Raw genomic sequence first — 17,305 nt, forward strand, 5'->3', positions numbered from 1 at the left:
GTTTGATGAATTTCGTTCCTGGACTACGGAATTGCTGTGATCAGACATTCCCACTGTCCCGCACGGTCATATTGAGTTGGTACGTCAACGGACACGATTGCAAAAACGTTGCATGTTGATACCCATCGCCCTACTACTTATAAAGGACACAAGTGAGTCAGGGGTGGAGGGTATTCACTAATTTTTGATATGGCTAGCAAAAATATCTCCAGTACAAGCTATGCCGATTCCAGTGGCCCACTGGTTGACACAAAGCTCCACGTGCGCTCACTGCCTGATGGCACAGAGTTTCAAGTGAGCCGCCATGCTATTGAAGCATGTGAGGTGTTCCGTACGTCGAAGTCCATCTCTTGTGGTATACCGTATTCAAGTCAATATACCTTTAAGGGAATATGTTTGCATGCTGTGACCACGGTTTCGAATTAGTGGGTGATAACGACGAGCGTGGGCCCCAGGAAGCAGTTCTCGACTTGGATGAAACGGAGCATGCTTTAGCAACTTTGTTCCGCCTCATTCAACAACCCCCCGACCCTCCCTTGATGGAGAATTCAGATGGAACGAGACCTCGTTTCAAATTTGACGCAGGCTCAGTTATCCCGTTCCCGGTTCTTCCGTCCATGCTTCATCTGGCTGATAAGTATGGGCTCCCGGAAACAATCACATGTTCACTGCATTTGCACGTGCAAGCCAATGCTTCAACGAATCCGCTCCCCGTGTATGCATATGCCACAGCAAATAACTTGCCGAAGATTGCGGCAGAGGCAAGCGCCCACCTCCTACACCCCCCATTATCGTCATACACCAAAGAGGATATACAAATTATTCCCACTGTCACCGCATACCATGAGCTTCTGAGGCTCCATGAATACCGGAAATATAAACTGCGAGATATCCTGCTGAATGAGGATATATTTCCGCACGGATACGGCACTTGCCCTGTGCACAAGCAGTGGGTCACTCAGCTCTGGGAACAGAAGCGGGTGTACCTGGCCACCCAAATCGAAGCAGGTATGCAGATCGTGTGCACATCTCAATCTCACTTACTGACGGATAAATCCAGCTACTGATATAGCGGGGGAGATGCGTGACTTGGCTGGCCAGCTTTCGTCTTGCCCCCTGTGTCACAAAGCTTTGACAGCTGCTGTGGATATGCTTCAGGTACGACCAAAAGGAAGGGCTTATCACGTGTGACCATTCTGACTTTTAAAGAACAGTATAAATGTCGAAGAGTTGCAAGAACTGTAGATTACGTGCCACAGGATTACTGGCTCGATGCAATCTAATAAGTAATAAGAGGATATCTGGATAACATGTAAGGTAGCACGTGCATGCGTAAAGGAGGTCTGCACTCACCGTTAAAATCTATTACTCCTCTATGTATTGTGCCATAACAATGTCCTGAGATCTGTCCATACTTCGGAGTCGCGGTAAAGGTATGTCATTGAGTTGAACATGCCAGGTTGAATAGCTTCTCCGCGGTGCTGGAACAACCACATGACGGCACCCCATGATAGAGCCGCGAAGACCGAGAAATACCGTGGGTCTGGCGGGATGGGTCTCACCACAGATCCAGACGCGCCTGCAGGCACTTTCGAATATGGACTACCTGTGCGCGGCATGAATGAAGCAATGACTCGGGATACCACGTAAAGGACTATCTAAATGGAAAGTCAGCTATGTAAACAGGACTGGCACAGACAAGAATTCGTTTGAAGTACCTGCTCGTTCACGGCTGATCTATCGCCAAAGACCACGTACCCTCCCAACAAGCCAGCAACAAATGTATCCGCGTTGCGCTGTTTCCCTCCATTTGCCTTTCGTTGAAGCAGTAACAGTATCTTGTAGAGTGAAACAAACTTTGCTAGGTTGAAGGCGTGCTGCTTGGTTGCTTTGTATATAACAAGAAGACGAGATTTCCAGCTACAGGACAGTAGTCCAGCAGTGAAAAAGACTTTGAGTGCAGAGAAAAAACGTACTCTCCTCGACCAAAAAGAATGGCCATGATCAACGCGTGAGGGAATCTGACTTTGACTCCGTACACAAAGCCATTGCGTGCACCTTTTACGATGGCAAGGTAGTCGTGCATGCGCGGGTCTGACAGCCAGTGGGTGATGCTGGACATGGTTGTGTGCCAGCTAGAGGCATCAGCGAGGATTCTTAAAGAGAGGGTGGAACACCTGCGGACCGGCCGTACAATCACATGTAAACCGAGATTCGCACCGATTCTACCCAATTTTACCGTTCGTTTGCATGTGGTATTTCAGAATTGGACTTGAAGGAAACTGACTACCTGGCTATACTATGGTACATAATGACATGACTAAAATTTATGATCCAAGAAAGTAATCATCCCTGAATGCGAAGTTTGATATCGAAGACCACTCGAGCTACAAGTCAAGTCAGCAGACGCCGCTGATAGAGAAACCACACTACATACCCCCAATCCGCCTTCAGGGGGGCCACGAGTCTCCTCGGATGCAGCTCTGATAACCACAAATCGGCGGTAATTGTCCATGAACGTAGGCTGCAGTTCCATATTGATGAGATCCTGAGAAATCTCCCGGTCCGCCTCAACTAGGATGTCAGATTCACTGCACTGAGCGAAGCGCTCCATTGAGTTTTTAATGCACTCTCGCAGCATATCTTCCACTCCCAACAGTTGTTTCTCAAAGGTGTCGACGATCCAGGCGTCATCATTATATTTGGTAGGCGCTTTCATGACAGAGACGCTGCCTGCGTCTCCCAGGTCCAGAATGGGAAGAAGGCATGAGTCCATGCTGTGGATACGTCATGAGTCGAAGTATCACAGTACAGGAGCATCGCACTGACCTCATGATTTCTGGAACTGGCTTATCCTTGCCGCACGCCAGGGCATGGCTCAAACCCACGATCGAAGGTATCAGGTAACATTCCCAGAGAGGATGCTGCGCGAGGTTACGCATCAAATTATAACATCCAACAGGATCTTCGGTGATAGCCAAAGGCGTGAAGGTGACAATACCACCTTTAAAGATTGTCAGTGACACTGATCGCCCTGCTTTGCAAATACTCACCCAAAGGGAAAATCTCGCGCATACCCCACCTGCTGGACGGAACAGACTCATGTGTACCGTAGGTGAAAAAGCGAACTTCAGGCGCGTCGCGCCGCTTAGTGACCACGGCAGAAAGCTCGTAAAAAGTCTTGAGGGCCCCGATATGTATGAATATTACCCGAGCTTCTCCATCAAGGCTAACTGACGCAGCTTTGGTCTTGTCCAGTACGTATTTCAGTTGTCGGGTCTCAAAGCCAGGATTCAAAGCTGCTCCGTCGGCCGGGAAGGACCAGATACAATATTTCCTATTCGAAAACTGCATGAAGTCCAAGAGCTCGCGTGGAATTGAAAGCAGATCAATAGCCATGGCAGCCTCTCTCAGTATGCGACGACGGCTGTCTTTCGATTGACCACTCGGAGTCGATAGCTGCTGTATGGTTTCATCGACCCGGTTACGCGTCGTTCCTTTGCTGTATTTGGCAGACGAGACAAGCCATGGCAACAAGGCCACCAAAACATGGGTGTTCTGGGAATCCTGTCGTAGATGCTCTGGTACGCGCAAGAACCTACAAAGGGCATCCAGTGACGGGCTGAAAATAAAGAGCAGAGCAAGTTCTGCGCCATCCAACGACAACGGGAGAACAGCAACCTTTGCCTCCCGTCAACATGGCACATCAGCAGGGAACTAAGACCCACCTGTCGCTGAACTGACATATGACGAAACAGTCCGTGCAGTGCTTGACTATCTTGATTTTCCAAAGCTTCAAGTTTGGCAAATTGCTGAGCTTCTCCACAGGCGCGAAAAACCGGTGTGAGATCCGTAACATTGTAGAGTTTTCGGATGCGAATGGAATCGGTTTGCGCCATCATGAAACTCATGCGAGCACCGTTATCGCGTGAATCAGTCGAGTCCTTGATCGTCACTTCACAAACTTTCTCCGCTTGGTTCTTAGCAAAGTCAACAAATAGATCACCTTCCCATTTCCACTTTTTGGGAATCCTATTCGAAAATTAAAAACACTTTTCATATACATGAGTATGCACCACAAACTTTGGCATCACGGAAGTTTTCATCGATGTCAAAGCCTTTGGTCGGAAGGAATCAACTTCCTGGGTGCCATCACTGACTGAAGGCTCCCTGAACGTTGCCATGAGCATTCAGTGAATGAAATCAGTGAAACAGGACGCACAAAGGGCTATTAAGACTAGACATGCATGTTGTGAGCACAAATAAGTGTGAACAGCCCAAGACACATACCCTGGCACATTAAGACTAAGACTTTGAAGAAACTCGTCTGCGGCCTGTTCGAAGGCTGGCTTAGGGGGAGCTGGCTTCGCGAGTTGATGCTGAATACTAAAAGACGGTCAAATGGATGTGTGTGATGATGCACGAGCGCACTTACAGGGGTGCAGGTGAAGGAGGGGGAGGGTTATCATCTGCAGCCGAGAACACCTCTGTATTATAATCCCAGTCGGCAGAGGGCTCCTCTACTGTCTGCTTTGTGGCTAAAGACGAGCCAGTCCAAACGGGTGTTGTAGTGGAAGGACCGGCCTCGACACCCGCTGTGGATGGGCCAGACGGTTCCACATCACTCGCCGAAAAAGGCTCATTCTCGGAAGGCTTCTTCTTGAAGGAACTAGTTGTGGACGAAGGCTCTTTAGCGGATGGACCAGATGGTTGCATACCACCCGCTGATAAAGGCTCATTCTCGAAAGGTTTCTTGAAGGACGAACCAATTGCGGATGAAGGATCTTTTGCTTCAGGGGGTTTCTTCTTGAATGACAAACCGGTTAGAAGTTTAGGAATTGTATGCAATGGCTTTGGCTTGGGTGCTACAGAAGGACCCGATCCCGCTGCTATACGTTGCTTTGTTGACAGGGTACTCCCAGATTGAACCGCATTCGAGGGAAGTTCCAAAGACTTGACAAGAGGGTTGGCCTTTTGATCTTGGTGAGTTCGGACGGGCTGTATTTTGGGTGGGCGAGGTACATTCGACAATGGTATGGCAGAAGACGTCGATAGCCTTGGTGGTGGTGGAAGAAGACGAGATGATTGTTCGGCAGATGGATTAGAGGCCGGGGCTGCTGAAGAGCGTTCCTGTGGAAAGCACGGAGGTTAGAATGAAAGAGAGACAGCAACTATCACGGAACCTTGTCCGCTGTAGTGCTCCGGGACTTCGAGTGAGTGTGTTTCCGCCGCTGTTTCGATGGGCGATCCTCCGATGAATCAGAGTCTGACTACTGTCGTCTAAGCTTCGCAGCACGACAATAAACAAAAAATGGCATACATCTGAACTAATGAGTGTATTGTTACGCTTTTCCCCTCGCCCAGGCAACGTCTTCGGGACCGAAGACCTCTGCTTGAGAGGGACATCGGACTCTTCCGACCCATCAGTATCGCTCTCGACCTGTTTTGGCTCTGGAGCCTTCGCTGTCTTTTATGTATAATGTGTAAGACAGTATAATGAGTATTATCAGGTGAACTCGCCTGCTTGATAGGTGGTTTCTTTGTGTCCTTTTCACTTATACGTTTGGCGTCTTCTGAGAACTGCATGGCGAAGAACTCCTTCTCTTTCTCTTCACACCAGTCAGTTGAACCACCAAGCAAAAAGCCAGCCGAGTCTCACTGATCCAATAGTCCTTCGCCACAATCTCGTATCCGACAGAGTAATCATCGTCATCAGTACCGACATGATCCCAAAAGCTGGATAAGAGCCGCTGGCATTTGCTCACGTTCTGTGATGGCTCCCAACTGTATAACGCATTGGAAAATGAGTTCGTGATCAACGAAAGGGAAATAGATCTGACGTGTCTGCATCGGAGTCATAGCCTGCCCACTATGAACCATTAGAGGACGCGATCAAACGCGGATTAAAACCCACTTTGACATAATATTCCTGGACGAGCGGTTAGATCTTTGTTCGAAATCCAATGGTATGTGCTTACCCAGTCTCCTTCTTCACTGACGCGGGCTTTGGTTATGACCTCTACCAGCAAGCGCGTCAATAGTGATAGCGATGAAGAGCTAAGCTCGCACCGACGTGGTATACCTCCTGCTCGACTTTCTTCTTACGACCCATACAAAGGAATGATGAATGAACGTAGATAAGTTGATTTGACGGCATTCGACGTAAGCGCGCTATTAGACTCCGCTGTCCAAGTCTGGGGTCCTTCCGACTTGCTTGACTCGCACTACAACGATGGCCTCTAAATCAAAGTCAAAGCAGGAAGAGGCCCTTCAATTTCTCGATGATCTTGATTCTCTTAATCCAGTTGCACCAACGGCGCGTGGACCCGTTGCTAATACGGGCAGTGCAGGGGACCCAGCGGATGTTCTTGCGTTCATTGATGAGATAACTCAGAAGAGCTCAGAGCCAACTCGCTCTACGACATCACACATAGAACGACATGTTTCGCGCCCGGGAACCCCATCACTGAGGAAGAGCACTGAAAGAGTTAAAGTCGGTGCTCATCCGTCCTCCTCAACCTCTTCTCTCGTAGCAAAGCCAGAACTATCGTCAGCTCCTGCTGCCAATGCTGAAGCTGAGTCTGCGGCTTCCTCAAGTCGTTGGGGATGGGGCAGTGTATGGACCAGTGCGAGTACCGCTTACCAACAAGCGAGGTCTGTAGTGGACGAGCAAGTCAAGAACCTTCCCAAGAATGAACACATCAGTAAGCTAGGAGAGGGAGTCCTGGAGTATGCAAAGACTGCGCAGCTCGACAAACTTGGTTCGTCTGCGCGCTACGAGTTGATTCAAAGTCAATTAATTCGTACCCCCTAGGACAAGATTTTAAGAGAGTTGGACTGTCTACATTGACAGACATTCTGAATGTAGTTGCTCCTCCGATATCTGAGCACGAGGTCATTCAAGTATGGCTCAGTCATGACATGAAAGGATATGATGGCGTTGAATCGCTTGTATACCGGTCACTCGCTAGGGTACGCACCAAGCCATTACAGTGTCTGCCGTGTTGATGTCGTTGTGTAGGTCATGGAACAGGTCGAGGGTGGCGATTTGATTGTCAATCGAGGTGACGAATCAAAACCCAAGGAATCTGCAACAGGAACTCCTCGGGATTTCAATTCAGTGGACGGATACGATGCTGCTCTCAAGCTCGCGCAGGTAAAGGGCCAATGCCAAGGAATGTGCATGCGAGATTGACTTTTCCGTCAAGGCAAATCTAGATGAATTCATCAAAACCAATTCCAAAGTACCGCCCAAAGAGTCATCTATTCAGAATCCTGTTACATACTCCTCTGTCTACCTCCGCATTCAGCCATTTATTACATCGTTTACCCTTCCTCAGCCCGTTGATATTTCAGGGGAATCCACAGACACGCCCGCGCAGTCTAACCTCCGGTTCCTGTTGCATCTGTCTGATCCCGGACACAAGTTAGTGCACACGACTATAACACAGGCCGTGCCTGGTAGTTGGTTGCAGATCTGGGATGATTACGACTGGGTGGAAGATCTTGTAGCTGAGTCTCTCCGGGTGGGCATTGAGGTGATTGGGCAGGACTACATTGTCGCACGGATGGGATGGGGTAAGAAGGCAGCCGAGCCCACTACACCTCAAGAAATGTCCTCTGAATCATCCAAGTGATGCGTTTCTCTACTCACATATTGTTGCCCCACCTGTGTATTACCTTACGACGACTCACTACGATTGCACTCGGAGGATAAGAATGTTGTGTATATGTATAAATGAATAACGTAGTAGCATCTACTTCTTTGGAGGCTGTTCGGGCTGAGGTGGAGGAACAGGTTTAAGTTCTGCAGGCTTGATGGGCTTTGTCCCTTGCCCTACTTGTTCCCAAGGTGATAGAGACTCGAAGTTGCTGCATATAATCTGGTGATTAGTAAAACGCAATGATCGAGAATGATTCTTGGCTGACCGGAAAGCCTGCGTCAATTGCAGAGGTTCGTAAACGACGCGTTTCCTCTCTTCATCGTAGCGGACTTCGGTGTAGCCCTAAAATGATAATTCCATCATTACGATTAGCGGCTTGTAGTGGTAGCTACGCACCGACAATGGGAAGTCCTTTCGGAGGGGATGACCTTCGAAGCCTAAACAAAAATCTATGACAAATGCGAGTTATCACACCTAAGAGGACTTACCATAATCTGTCAGTATGCGACGCCTGAAAATAGAAGGTCAATACACCGGTCTATAGGGGTATAGAACGCGACTTACAGGTCGGGGTGACCAGTAAAGAAGACGCCAAACATGTCCCACGTCTCCCGTTCATACCAGTCTGCTCCACTGAAGACAGAAACACTGCTGGGTACAGGGTCCGCTTCGCCAGCATAGGTCTTGACGCGAATCCTCCCCGCATGCTTGATGCTCAACATGTTGTAAACCACCTCGAAGCGTTTCTCTCGTTCTGGGAAATCAACAGCGGTGATATCCACGATACTTTTGAACTGACACTGTGAGTGATCTCGAAGGAAAGTCAAAACGGGGATGACGCCAGACGGAGAGATATGCAAAGTGAGTTCATCCTTTAACACGGAGAACTGCTGGACGAATTTTGGGAGACATTGCATGAGGTATGATCCATATGTGTGTAATGACTCAGTTGTCTCAGCATACTTGGTAGCTGTAGGATTTGGTGATGTAGGCTCAGTGAATGGCGAAACGGAGGCTAGCAAGTCGTCAAGACAGCCATCGGCGATTAGGACAGGTATAACTTACCTCTAGGCGATGATGACGACTGAATTTTTCGGGTCAAAGCGACTCCAACGGTCCTCGTTGGTCTCTTTGACGAGCTTTTAAGCAGATTTGTGACCCGCAGACCCGTGCGGAACGACATGTTTGCTGGCTACTGTTCAACCAGCGGGTTCAGACGAGTTAGAGCAACGGTGAATTCACACTCCGATCCGAATCGTGACTGGCGCCGACGGTCAAGTAGACCATGGCTTCACTCACCGACAACAACACTCACAGAACAGAAATATTCGATTCATTACCTTACTATGACAATGATCTCGAGCAAAATCCAATATTAAAGGAAAAAGTCGAGCGCGAGCTAGCACGTGAGCCAAAACCACCGCAGACTCTGCATCCTCGCGTTCCCCCTCCAATAGAGCTCTTCAAGGTATGTTAAGCTACCCTTTGGTCGTTCATAGGCCTGATATGGCGTAGGACAAACCTGGGCTTGCTGCTGAGCTCGCGCGTGTCGAGGCTCATCAGCCTTTAGCACCTTTGGATACCGTAAGATATCAACTTCCAGCGCCAACGTCTACTCCAGGTACAGATGAGGAGTGGCAACAAGCGCTGAAGAATGCTCAGTCCCAACTAGAGCACCAGCGTATTCGGTAAGTTTTCAATTGTCCTTTAAATGCTTTGAGCTCACGGTCTCTCAAAGGCACACGAATCTCGCACTGCTGCAGACATATGGACCTAATGCTTGGAGAATTCATAATTACTTGTTGGAAGCGACAGCCAAGCAAGCAGAAACAGCGCTCGAGGAATTGAAGCAGCGCACCACAGATGTTAACAGAGAACGCAAGAACTCTCAGGTATGTTTCGTGTTGATCAGGAAAGCAGTGTATTCATACTTGTTTGAAGACACGAATCGGAAACCAGTTGACATCGTTGGAGAACAAATGGACAGAGTTGATATCGAGCATCCTTCAGATTGAGATGGCAAATGTAGCTCTTGATGCAGAAGTTGACCGACTGAATAAAAAGGAGGCTGAGCTTGCTAGCATATAACACTATGTAGTTTATTAGGTACTTAACCGAAATAGGCTAACCGCCGCTCAACGTTGCACTCTGCCTGCCTCGTTTGATTTCTGCTCGTCGACGACAACGAAAATCTCGTTTGTCTACTCTATAAAGCTTATAGGCAAGTCAATAACAGGTTAACCGTGTCATTTTCAACGTTTTAACTCATGTTGTGTATTTTTATTTGATTTCCTTCTCGGCTCCTGCTATAATCTCTGTAGGGACTGAAAACTGACTATCGGCGTCTTGAGACGCGTATATGGCCAATATCGACAACTCAAACACGGGGCTAACTGAAAGTCATGCAGAAGAGGAACCTATTAATGCGTCGCTGAGTTCATCCAATGTATCTGAAGAACACTCTGTAGTCGCAGCTTGTGCTCTCAAGACTTCAAGTTCACCTCCATTGATCTCACCTACGAACTCATCAACTCAATCTCGCATTCAATTGGCTCTTCCTGCTTCAGATTCATCATTTGCTGCCCCACATCCAAAGAAATTTACTTCTGTCAACATCAACAAGAAGTTCCTACAGAAGAACTCATCCTCTTCAGGGTCTGCCACCACGTCATCGAACCACGTACCTGTCGTCAAGTCTGGCAGTCCAGCTCGTAAGTTCAATGTTGTGTTTCATAATAATAATCTCAATGTGACGTCCTGTAGCTGTTCGACCTGTAGCTCCACCAATAAGCACGCATTCGCGACTCGTGACCACCAAGCTCACAGCAGCGCCTGTTTTATCAACCACAACTGGTCCAGGTTGGTCGCGTCCACCATCTGCGGCACCTCCAGTCTCTTCAACACCATCAACTTCATCCAATGGACCCCCTCCACAGCCCCTTCTGCATACCGCTGCACCAGCGCCCGTTTCCGTCCCAGCTGCCCCGCAGCTCCCTGTCGCTGGCAAAGTCATTCAGCCACAACCACGAGCTATCGCATCGACTTCATCCGCAACGGGGAAGAAGGATACTACGTCCAAACCGGCCTGGGGACATCCGAAAGTTGTGGTACCAGTCCTGTTCCCGGATAGTACAGGTCCCTCAGACTTTCCTACGGCTGCCGAAGTTGCTCACGGTACGTTGCAAATTTTGTAGATGTAGTTCGTGAATTGATTTGTATTCTTTAGGCCGACCATCACCCAAGGTCCCTGAATCACAGAAGCCCTCTGATGCTCCTCATTCAAAAAGTGTGACGCTTGAAGAAGCTGATGCATTTCGAGGTGTTCACCTTGACCCAAACGCCCACCACTGGGATGAGGTCTGCTTCATTCCACTCTTCCTATTCAATTTTCTAACATTTCGCAGATGGAAGAGGATGATGACCATTTTTTGGACGGAGTCATTGAATTTGGCGACGGAAGACAGTACAAGATATCACCAGCTGAAGCTAGTGCGCAAAGTGTACCATCACCCGACCCAGCTACGGATACTGTCGAGCCTCACCCAGAGATTGTTGATGGCGGCAGAGCACCTGTTAGTAAAGAGGATCGTTTTGCAGACGACTTTGACCGGAGATGGCCACGATCAAGACCCTCTCCATCTTTCGTGCACAAGGATCTACCACGTGCTCCTCGACATCCGTCAATCTCCCCTGCATCTTCGCATCCCAGCTACTCGCCTTCGGAAGGTCCAAGAGTTCTTTTCAATGAACGCTCAAACAGACTCGAACCATACAGTTCTCACCCAAACATCCGACATTTCCCTGGGGCTCCAATGTCTAGGAAAGGCTCTCATATAGAGCATATTCCACCTCCAGTGGACATGCGTAGTGGACGAGATGGACCAATGCGGTCGCCTGTACAACCAGTGCAATTACTCCAAAAACCTGCGGGTGGCTATGATCGCTCATCGCGCACATCGAGAAACGGTCCTGGCCCCCACGCTCCTTTCGGCAGGATTCGTGATGGTTTACCCTCTCCCTCAATGAATGGGCCGCCAAACTGGGATGGGCTTCCGTCCGTTTCTCCTATTGAGAAGCATGAAATCATGTTTGATAGCAGAGGTCGTCGTTTGTCGAACATGGGCCCTCCACCATTACCGTCGAAGCGTGATGCCAATCGGCAGCTTCCACCTCATATTTCAACTGGCCCGCCTGGAAAGCTTTTTGCGAGAGATCCACATCAACCTCTGTCTGCTTCTCAACAACATCTTGATTCGCCCACTACAACTCATGGTGGTAGCGTCGTTGGTCAGTCACCCTTATTGTCCACCATCTCGGTGACTTCCGAGACCCCCGCCCCATTCGCAACTCCTACGCTGAGCATCGAAGACGTTCACAAGACGGCCATGCATATCTCAGCTGAGCGCGCAAAACAACGACGACAGGCGGAAGAAGAGGAGCGGGAGAAAGAGAAAGAACGCGCCCGGCAGAAGGCAGCTGCATTGGAGGAGGAATTCAAGGCAAACGAAGAGAAGAAGAATGCTCAAGTGGGTTTCTGTGACGTGATTAATGTCATCTCACACGGCTCATTTCATTTGCAGGAAGCGGAAGCCGTGAAACTAATACAGGAGGTTGCGGAAGCAGCCAAATCTCCTTCCCAGCAAGCGCTACAACTTGGTGCCACGGTACAACGTCCAATGCCTGTCAAGCCGATAGGGCGACCGCCATCTCTAAGAGCATCTGTCAGACCGCCGGTGCTTCCGAGGCCGATTGTGCCTCCTAATGCAGAGCAATCGCACGATCCCTCAAAAACGGATTCCTGGAGAAGCAAAGCTCCACCTCCATCGTCGCCGCCAGCGCCTCGAGAAACACCTGTGCCTGCGCCGCTGCTCCGAGTAGAAGAGTTTATTACCGTTTCTGCAGATGAGGATCTCGAGGTGGTGGACTTTTCTGATATGGGTAAATTAGTTGGTGCTCCAGCGGCCCCACAATCCGAGGCTCCATACAAAGGCAATGAAAGACCGCCCCGCCCTCCTCGGCCTGTCGCAAGTGACTTCTTTGAAGACTCAGAGCCTCAGACACTTCCTCCTCGCCCAAAGTCTCCAGGCGTGTGGCGTCGCAAAACTCCCATTGAGGTTGTCCGCGAAGCTTTAGCTCCATCCTCGTCGACGAACCAAGAAGTTGCAAAGGAGACTGGGGGTAAACCGTTGCAGGATGCTCCGGTGAGCCTTCCAAGTCCGGAATTGCTACGGGAGGCAGTGGCACATATATCGCCTTCGAAGAGTTCCTCTATCGCGGATGGCTCAACGTCATATTCGTCTAACCACACGACGTTGCCCACATCTCCACAACGCCTAACTCGACCGACCTACCGTGAGGCGCCGATGTCTGCTCTCGATGATGTGATGTCTCGCATCAGGGGAGCCTTGGATGGCATGAAAGAGACAGAATCTGCAAAACAGTCCATCAAGGAGACAGCAGATGCACCGCCCGAACCAGATGTCACTCCATCTCAGGGCAATGCTAATGGTCGGGGTTATTCAGGTGGGCCTAAATGGCTTCCTCCTGCACTGCGGCCACGTCGTGTCGAATTTGGGGAAGAGCACGAAGTCTTCGATGTCACTGGCTGTGAACCACCACGTTCGCCTCGACTGACCGTTGTGGTCCGCCTCCCCAGCCAATCGCGTCCTTTGGATCCCATTCCTAAGCGGCAAGCTCATTTTTTGAAGAATGCGCGTTCGCAAGTTCGATGGGATATAATGTCTTGGGATCCACCGGTCGATGGCATGACCAAGAAAGACTTCTCCTTGAATGACGTGCTCCACAAGAGCTATTCGTCTCCCAGGGGCAAACCTAGGTTTCGCGTCCTCCTTCCTCGAGCGCGATATAACCATTCGTCTTTCGCCATTCCGTCAGGACCCAAGGTCAATCTTCCTGTTGGATCAATAAAGCCGGGTTCGTCATATGGGCGATCGAAGGTCGATGACCTTCCGTCCTGGAGGAGGGTTGCCGTCTGTCCATCTATTCCAGAAGTCAGCCCAGATAGCGCCAACGCAGGTGCCCTTGACACGATCAGTTGCTCGCCACCTCCTAACCCACCAGAACTTGCTCCCGCTGCCCAAAGTGTCTTACCATACGTCAATAAATCGGAAGCGGTTGTGCAACGTCCCAGAGCTCAACCAAAGATGCCGGTGGGTTCTGCGGTAGCATTTTATCGCGATATCCCTTCCGACACAGCTAGTCAAGAGTTAAAGAAGCACTCGATGTCCTTCACTGTCTTCAGCGAGCTGGACGAAATACCGGCATCTCCACAAAGTGATCCGCCAAGCGCTCTATTCTCTTCGGCTGTAGACTCTTCTGACAAAAGTTTTCATACTATGGAGACGGTTACAATCAGTCGCGTTGTGAATGGTCTTGGAAAAGAAACAAGCCCCCCAAAACTTGCTGTTTCGACACAGCTGGACTCTAAGAGCTCGGATGAATCGGTCGGTATTCCGCTGTATTTTTATGCATCTTCTTTGGTCGCTCAAGGGTGTATAGGTTGACAGAAATCTCATCACTCCTGGATCTGCATCGTACAGCACACCATGGACAAAATCTCCTTTAAGCTTTTCATCTGCAAAGGAATCTCCGGCGAGAGCACCAGATCCCGAGCATCTAAAAGCTGTATGGTCGCAGCCCTCTGACAAGACTCTAGTACACGCAGTAAACTCCCTCGAAGGCATTGCGGATGATCTCACTGCTCTACCGTTCACATTGCAAGATGTCAAGTCTGAAGATGGCGAAACTCCCCCTCCTACTTCAGTAGCAAACGTTCCATCCAAGATGTCACTCCATGATGTCACGCGTGCATTCCAGCAAGTACCCACTTCATCAAATTCTGCTACGAGGAGCAGTAGTACGTTACCATCCTCATCTGCAGCCGGGCCCATCAGCCGTCCTTCCAATTATACATATAGTCCTGTCCATCCATCAAGCATGAATGTTCGGCCCCCTTTTCCCTACTCGCCGATGATGGCCCACCCACCTAGTCCCACACCACTCGTGTACCCACCGCCAAGTCCTGCTCCGCGCGGGCCCAATGGACATTCACCCATGTTCGGTGGCGGCCAGCCAATATGGGTGCCTCTCCCATCTCAAAGCCACTCTGGTGCAGTGAGGCCGGTAACTTCGCCATACCCTACACAGCTGATGGCATACCCCTCCCCAAATGGGGTTCCGTCGATGTATGGGCCTCCGCCTATGCCACACGGGTCGCAGTCACCACCACAGATAAACGGAGCTGCCCAACCCCGCCCTCGCAATATGCCAGTGATGAGTCCTGTATTGCATGCAGCGACTCCTTCGCATGCGAATCATTCAATGTATGCTGGGAGTCCTGTGATAATGCACGCACTTCCTATGATGGCTGGTCCACAACCGTACATGACCGTTACTGGCCGTGGACAAGGGCGCCCCGATGGTATGCCTGGGATGTCGCCGATGCAGCAAACACACTCCGCTCCTCAACCTTCGCACGCTATGTATAGTCCTGCACAACCTCTACCATATGGACGACCGTCGTGGTGATACGTGTAATGCTACCTGACGATATATTGATGTTTCTCTGACATGTTATTATATGTTTCGTTATTTTCCTACTTTCTCAATGCACATCTGCTAGCAATCCACGGGTATGAGGTCCGCAGCTGATCACAATAACTTATAAGCAAGTGAGTAATCTAAGTCTACCTCTAAACTGCTAGCTGCACAGCAGTCTCAGCAGCTTCGTCAAGGCTGTCCAATGCAACTATTTTCAGACCAGATGCCTTGATCATCCTATATGATTAAGAGTCAGACTGATGTTTGGCGACAGTCAAGAAAGAAAGCCTACTCCTTCGCTTCCGCTTCCATTGTTCCCTTCAATCTGACGACTAATGGGATAGTAAGAGCGAGCTCTTTGGTCGCTTTGATGACACCCTCGGCAATGTAATCGCAGCGCATGATACCGCCGAAGATGTTGATAAAGATACTCTTGACCTTAGGGTCAGAGAGAAGAATCTCAAAGGCTTTTTTGACCGTCTCGGGGGTGGCACCTCTGAGGATAAGTAATCAGGTACAGACCACAGCAGCAGCATGTTCTACGTACCCCCCGACATCCAAGAAATTCGCAGGATTGCCGCCATGTAGAGCCAGAACGTCCATCGTGGCCATGGCCAATCCAGCACCGTTGACTAAACAACCGATGCTACCATCGAGCTTAATGAAGTTCAAACCGGCCTTCTGAGCTTCAACCTCTGATGGCTCCTCCTGCGAGATATCGCGGAGCGCGAAGATATCCTCATGGCGGAACTCAGCATTGTCATCGAAGCCAAATTTGGCATCCATGCTGATACAAATTGAGGACGGTAACGTAGGATGTGAAATTTCCGCTCACCAAAGTACATGGCCATCAACAGTCTCTGACATGGGGTTGATTTCGATTTGGGTGGCATCCTTGTCCTTGAATATCTTATACAGGTTGATGAAAATGTTTGCCGCTTCCTCTTGGCCACCTTCTTTGATCCCAAGAGTTTTGGCAAGTTCAAGGGCCGTCGACTTGCTCAGACCCTTCTCGAAGTCGATGGGAGTTGTAATGATAGCACTAGGGTTACTCGCAGCAACTTCCTCGATATTCATGCCTCCTTGGTTGGACGCGACAAGAACAACACCTTGGGTAACACGGTCGTTGAGAACAGCAACATAGTATTCGTGGGAAGGATCACGACGCTCAGCAAGCATAACCTGTCCTGTAGTCAGAGACGGGAAACAGCTCGTAAAGAATGTACAGACAGCATTGCAAATTCTACCACCGGCACCGGTTTGTTTCGTGATGAGTTTTGAACCAATCATCTTGCCAGCATATTCCTGTGCTTGCTGTGGGCTTTGGACCAGATGAGTAGGGACATTTCTATGTCAGTTGTGACATACTTGTCGACGGTATGCACACCACCCTGGAAGCCATTGTCGAATTTTCCTTTTCCCCGGCCACCGGCAAGCACTTGTGCCTTAATCACGAGTTTGTCTGTGCCTGTAAATCCGAGTCTTAGCGAGAGGGATACACGTTATGATGAAAGCTCACCAAAATTCTGAGCAACGCTGTAGGCCTCTTCAGGAGTCTTTGCAACGATGCTCTTTGGTGTTGGTATACCATACTAGAAATCAAAGTGGTATTCGTCACGCTATGAAAACGCTAACGATTTCTAAGCAATCTCACCGAGTTTAGTAGATTCACCGACTGGTATTCGTGAATAGAAAGGAAGCGCCTTTGACCAGCAGATGCTACCCGCTATGACACCAATCAGATACAAAAACAAACATGGATTAAATGTCACTTACTCGGGCCAACGAGCCTGTTGTTCTGAAGGAGGCAAGCATTGAGGAAGAGGTGTGATTGAGACGTGACAATTCTCAGCTTCGGGAAAAGCGGGGGCGCGCTTGCTTATATCAGCGGAGTGTCATTGAAAAGCATAGAAACACATGTTTGTGTTCTTCAGCCAGAGTGACGACGACGGTGGACTTTTTATCACAAGAATCTTCCAGTCTCTGATCCGCTTTTTCTTAGCTTGGAGTAGCTCTGGCAGATGGAAATATCGTGACCTCGCCTTGAGTTCGGATAACCTAACTTTAACCGTGGGTTGTTC

General features: G+C 49.5%; 8 protein-coding genes across 8 annotated transcripts; 4 read left to right on the forward strand and 4 right to left on the reverse strand.

The window, feature by feature from the left end:
* Nucleotides 1-1,328, forward strand: BJ212DRAFT_333299 (uncharacterized protein). The gene is made up of 4 exons (XM_041342945.1): nt 1-331; nt 388-1,008; nt 1,061-1,158; nt 1,215-1,328. The coding sequence occupies exons 1-4, from the start codon at nt 190-192 to the stop codon at nt 1,281-1,283; spliced, it is 930 nt and encodes a 309-aa protein (XP_041199467.1). The 5' UTR covers nt 1-189; the 3' UTR covers nt 1,284-1,328.
* On the reverse strand, nt 1,135-2,222 carry BJ212DRAFT_1318676 (Tim17/Tim22/Tim23/Pmp24 family-domain-containing protein). The gene is made up of 4 exons (XM_041334326.1): nt 1,977-2,222; nt 1,719-1,920; nt 1,354-1,658; nt 1,135-1,301 (listed from the first exon to the last, which is right to left on the reverse strand). The coding sequence occupies exons 1-3, from the start codon at nt 2,120-2,122 to the stop codon at nt 1,374-1,376; spliced, it is 633 nt and encodes a 210-aa protein (XP_041199468.1). The 5' UTR covers nt 2,123-2,222; the 3' UTR covers nt 1,135-1,301; nt 1,354-1,373.
* BJ212DRAFT_1318680 (uncharacterized protein) lies at nt 2,223-6,216 on the reverse strand. The gene is made up of 17 exons (XM_041334327.1): nt 6,070-6,216; nt 5,979-6,019; nt 5,915-5,929; nt 5,841-5,869; nt 5,660-5,784; nt 5,521-5,609; nt 5,321-5,467; nt 5,184-5,270; nt 4,436-5,130; nt 4,291-4,386; nt 4,223-4,237; nt 4,084-4,170; nt 3,729-4,032; nt 3,054-3,681; nt 2,830-3,004; nt 2,438-2,777; nt 2,223-2,387 (listed from the first exon to the last, which is right to left on the reverse strand). The coding sequence occupies exons 1-17, from the start codon at nt 6,155-6,157 to the stop codon at nt 2,328-2,330; spliced, it is 3,021 nt and encodes a 1,006-aa protein (XP_041199469.1). The 5' UTR covers nt 6,158-6,216; the 3' UTR covers nt 2,223-2,327.
* Nucleotides 6,217-7,720, forward strand: BJ212DRAFT_1318690 (maintenance of telomere capping protein 1). Its single transcript, XM_041334328.1, has 4 exons — nt 6,217-6,761; nt 6,815-6,972; nt 7,022-7,156; nt 7,209-7,720. The coding sequence occupies exons 1-4, from the start codon at nt 6,233-6,235 to the stop codon at nt 7,635-7,637; spliced, it is 1,251 nt and encodes a 416-aa protein (XP_041199470.1). The 5' UTR covers nt 6,217-6,232; the 3' UTR covers nt 7,638-7,720.
* Nucleotides 7,721-8,946, reverse strand: BJ212DRAFT_1318695 (uncharacterized protein). Its single transcript, XM_041334329.1, has 6 exons — nt 8,730-8,946; nt 8,229-8,679; nt 8,153-8,175; nt 8,061-8,101; nt 7,930-8,006; nt 7,721-7,872 (listed from the first exon to the last, which is right to left on the reverse strand). Exons 1-6 carry the CDS (start codon nt 8,845-8,847, stop codon nt 7,758-7,760), a joined length of 825 nt encoding a protein of 274 aa, XP_041199471.1. The 5' UTR covers nt 8,848-8,946; the 3' UTR covers nt 7,721-7,757.
* On the forward strand, nt 8,929-9,822 carry BJ212DRAFT_1318696 (breast carcinoma amplified sequence 2). Its single transcript, XM_041334330.1, has 4 exons — nt 8,929-9,132; nt 9,180-9,352; nt 9,403-9,556; nt 9,606-9,822. Exons 1-4 carry the CDS (start codon nt 8,950-8,952, stop codon nt 9,750-9,752), a joined length of 657 nt encoding a protein of 218 aa, XP_041199472.1. The 5' UTR covers nt 8,929-8,949; the 3' UTR covers nt 9,753-9,822.
* BJ212DRAFT_1318700 (uncharacterized protein) lies at nt 9,823-15,254 on the forward strand. Its single transcript, XM_041334331.1, has 7 exons — nt 9,823-9,885; nt 9,986-10,375; nt 10,428-10,838; nt 10,891-11,021; nt 11,069-12,190; nt 12,245-14,128; nt 14,184-15,254. The coding sequence occupies exons 2-7, from the start codon at nt 10,024-10,026 to the stop codon at nt 15,210-15,212; spliced, it is 4,929 nt and encodes a 1,642-aa protein (XP_041199473.1). The 5' UTR covers nt 9,823-9,885; nt 9,986-10,023; the 3' UTR covers nt 15,213-15,254.
* Nucleotides 15,255-17,153, reverse strand: BJ212DRAFT_1318707 (succinyl-CoA synthetase beta chain SSC-beta). The gene is made up of 9 exons (XM_041334332.1): nt 17,001-17,153; nt 16,879-16,950; nt 16,744-16,816; nt 16,593-16,692; nt 16,455-16,545; nt 16,060-16,406; nt 15,772-16,011; nt 15,517-15,720; nt 15,255-15,461 (listed from the first exon to the last, which is right to left on the reverse strand). Exons 1-9 carry the CDS (start codon nt 17,037-17,039, stop codon nt 15,377-15,379), a joined length of 1,251 nt encoding a protein of 416 aa, XP_041199474.1. The 5' UTR covers nt 17,040-17,153; the 3' UTR covers nt 15,255-15,376.
* Nucleotides 17,154-17,305: the final 152 nt, after the last annotated feature.

This window comes from Suillus subaureus (assembly GCF_016647635.1).
Source record: "Suillus subaureus strain MN1 chromosome Unknown BJ212scaffold_2, whole genome shotgun sequence".
Classification (NCBI taxonomy): Eukaryota; Fungi; Basidiomycota; class Agaricomycetes; order Boletales; family Suillaceae; genus Suillus; species Suillus subaureus.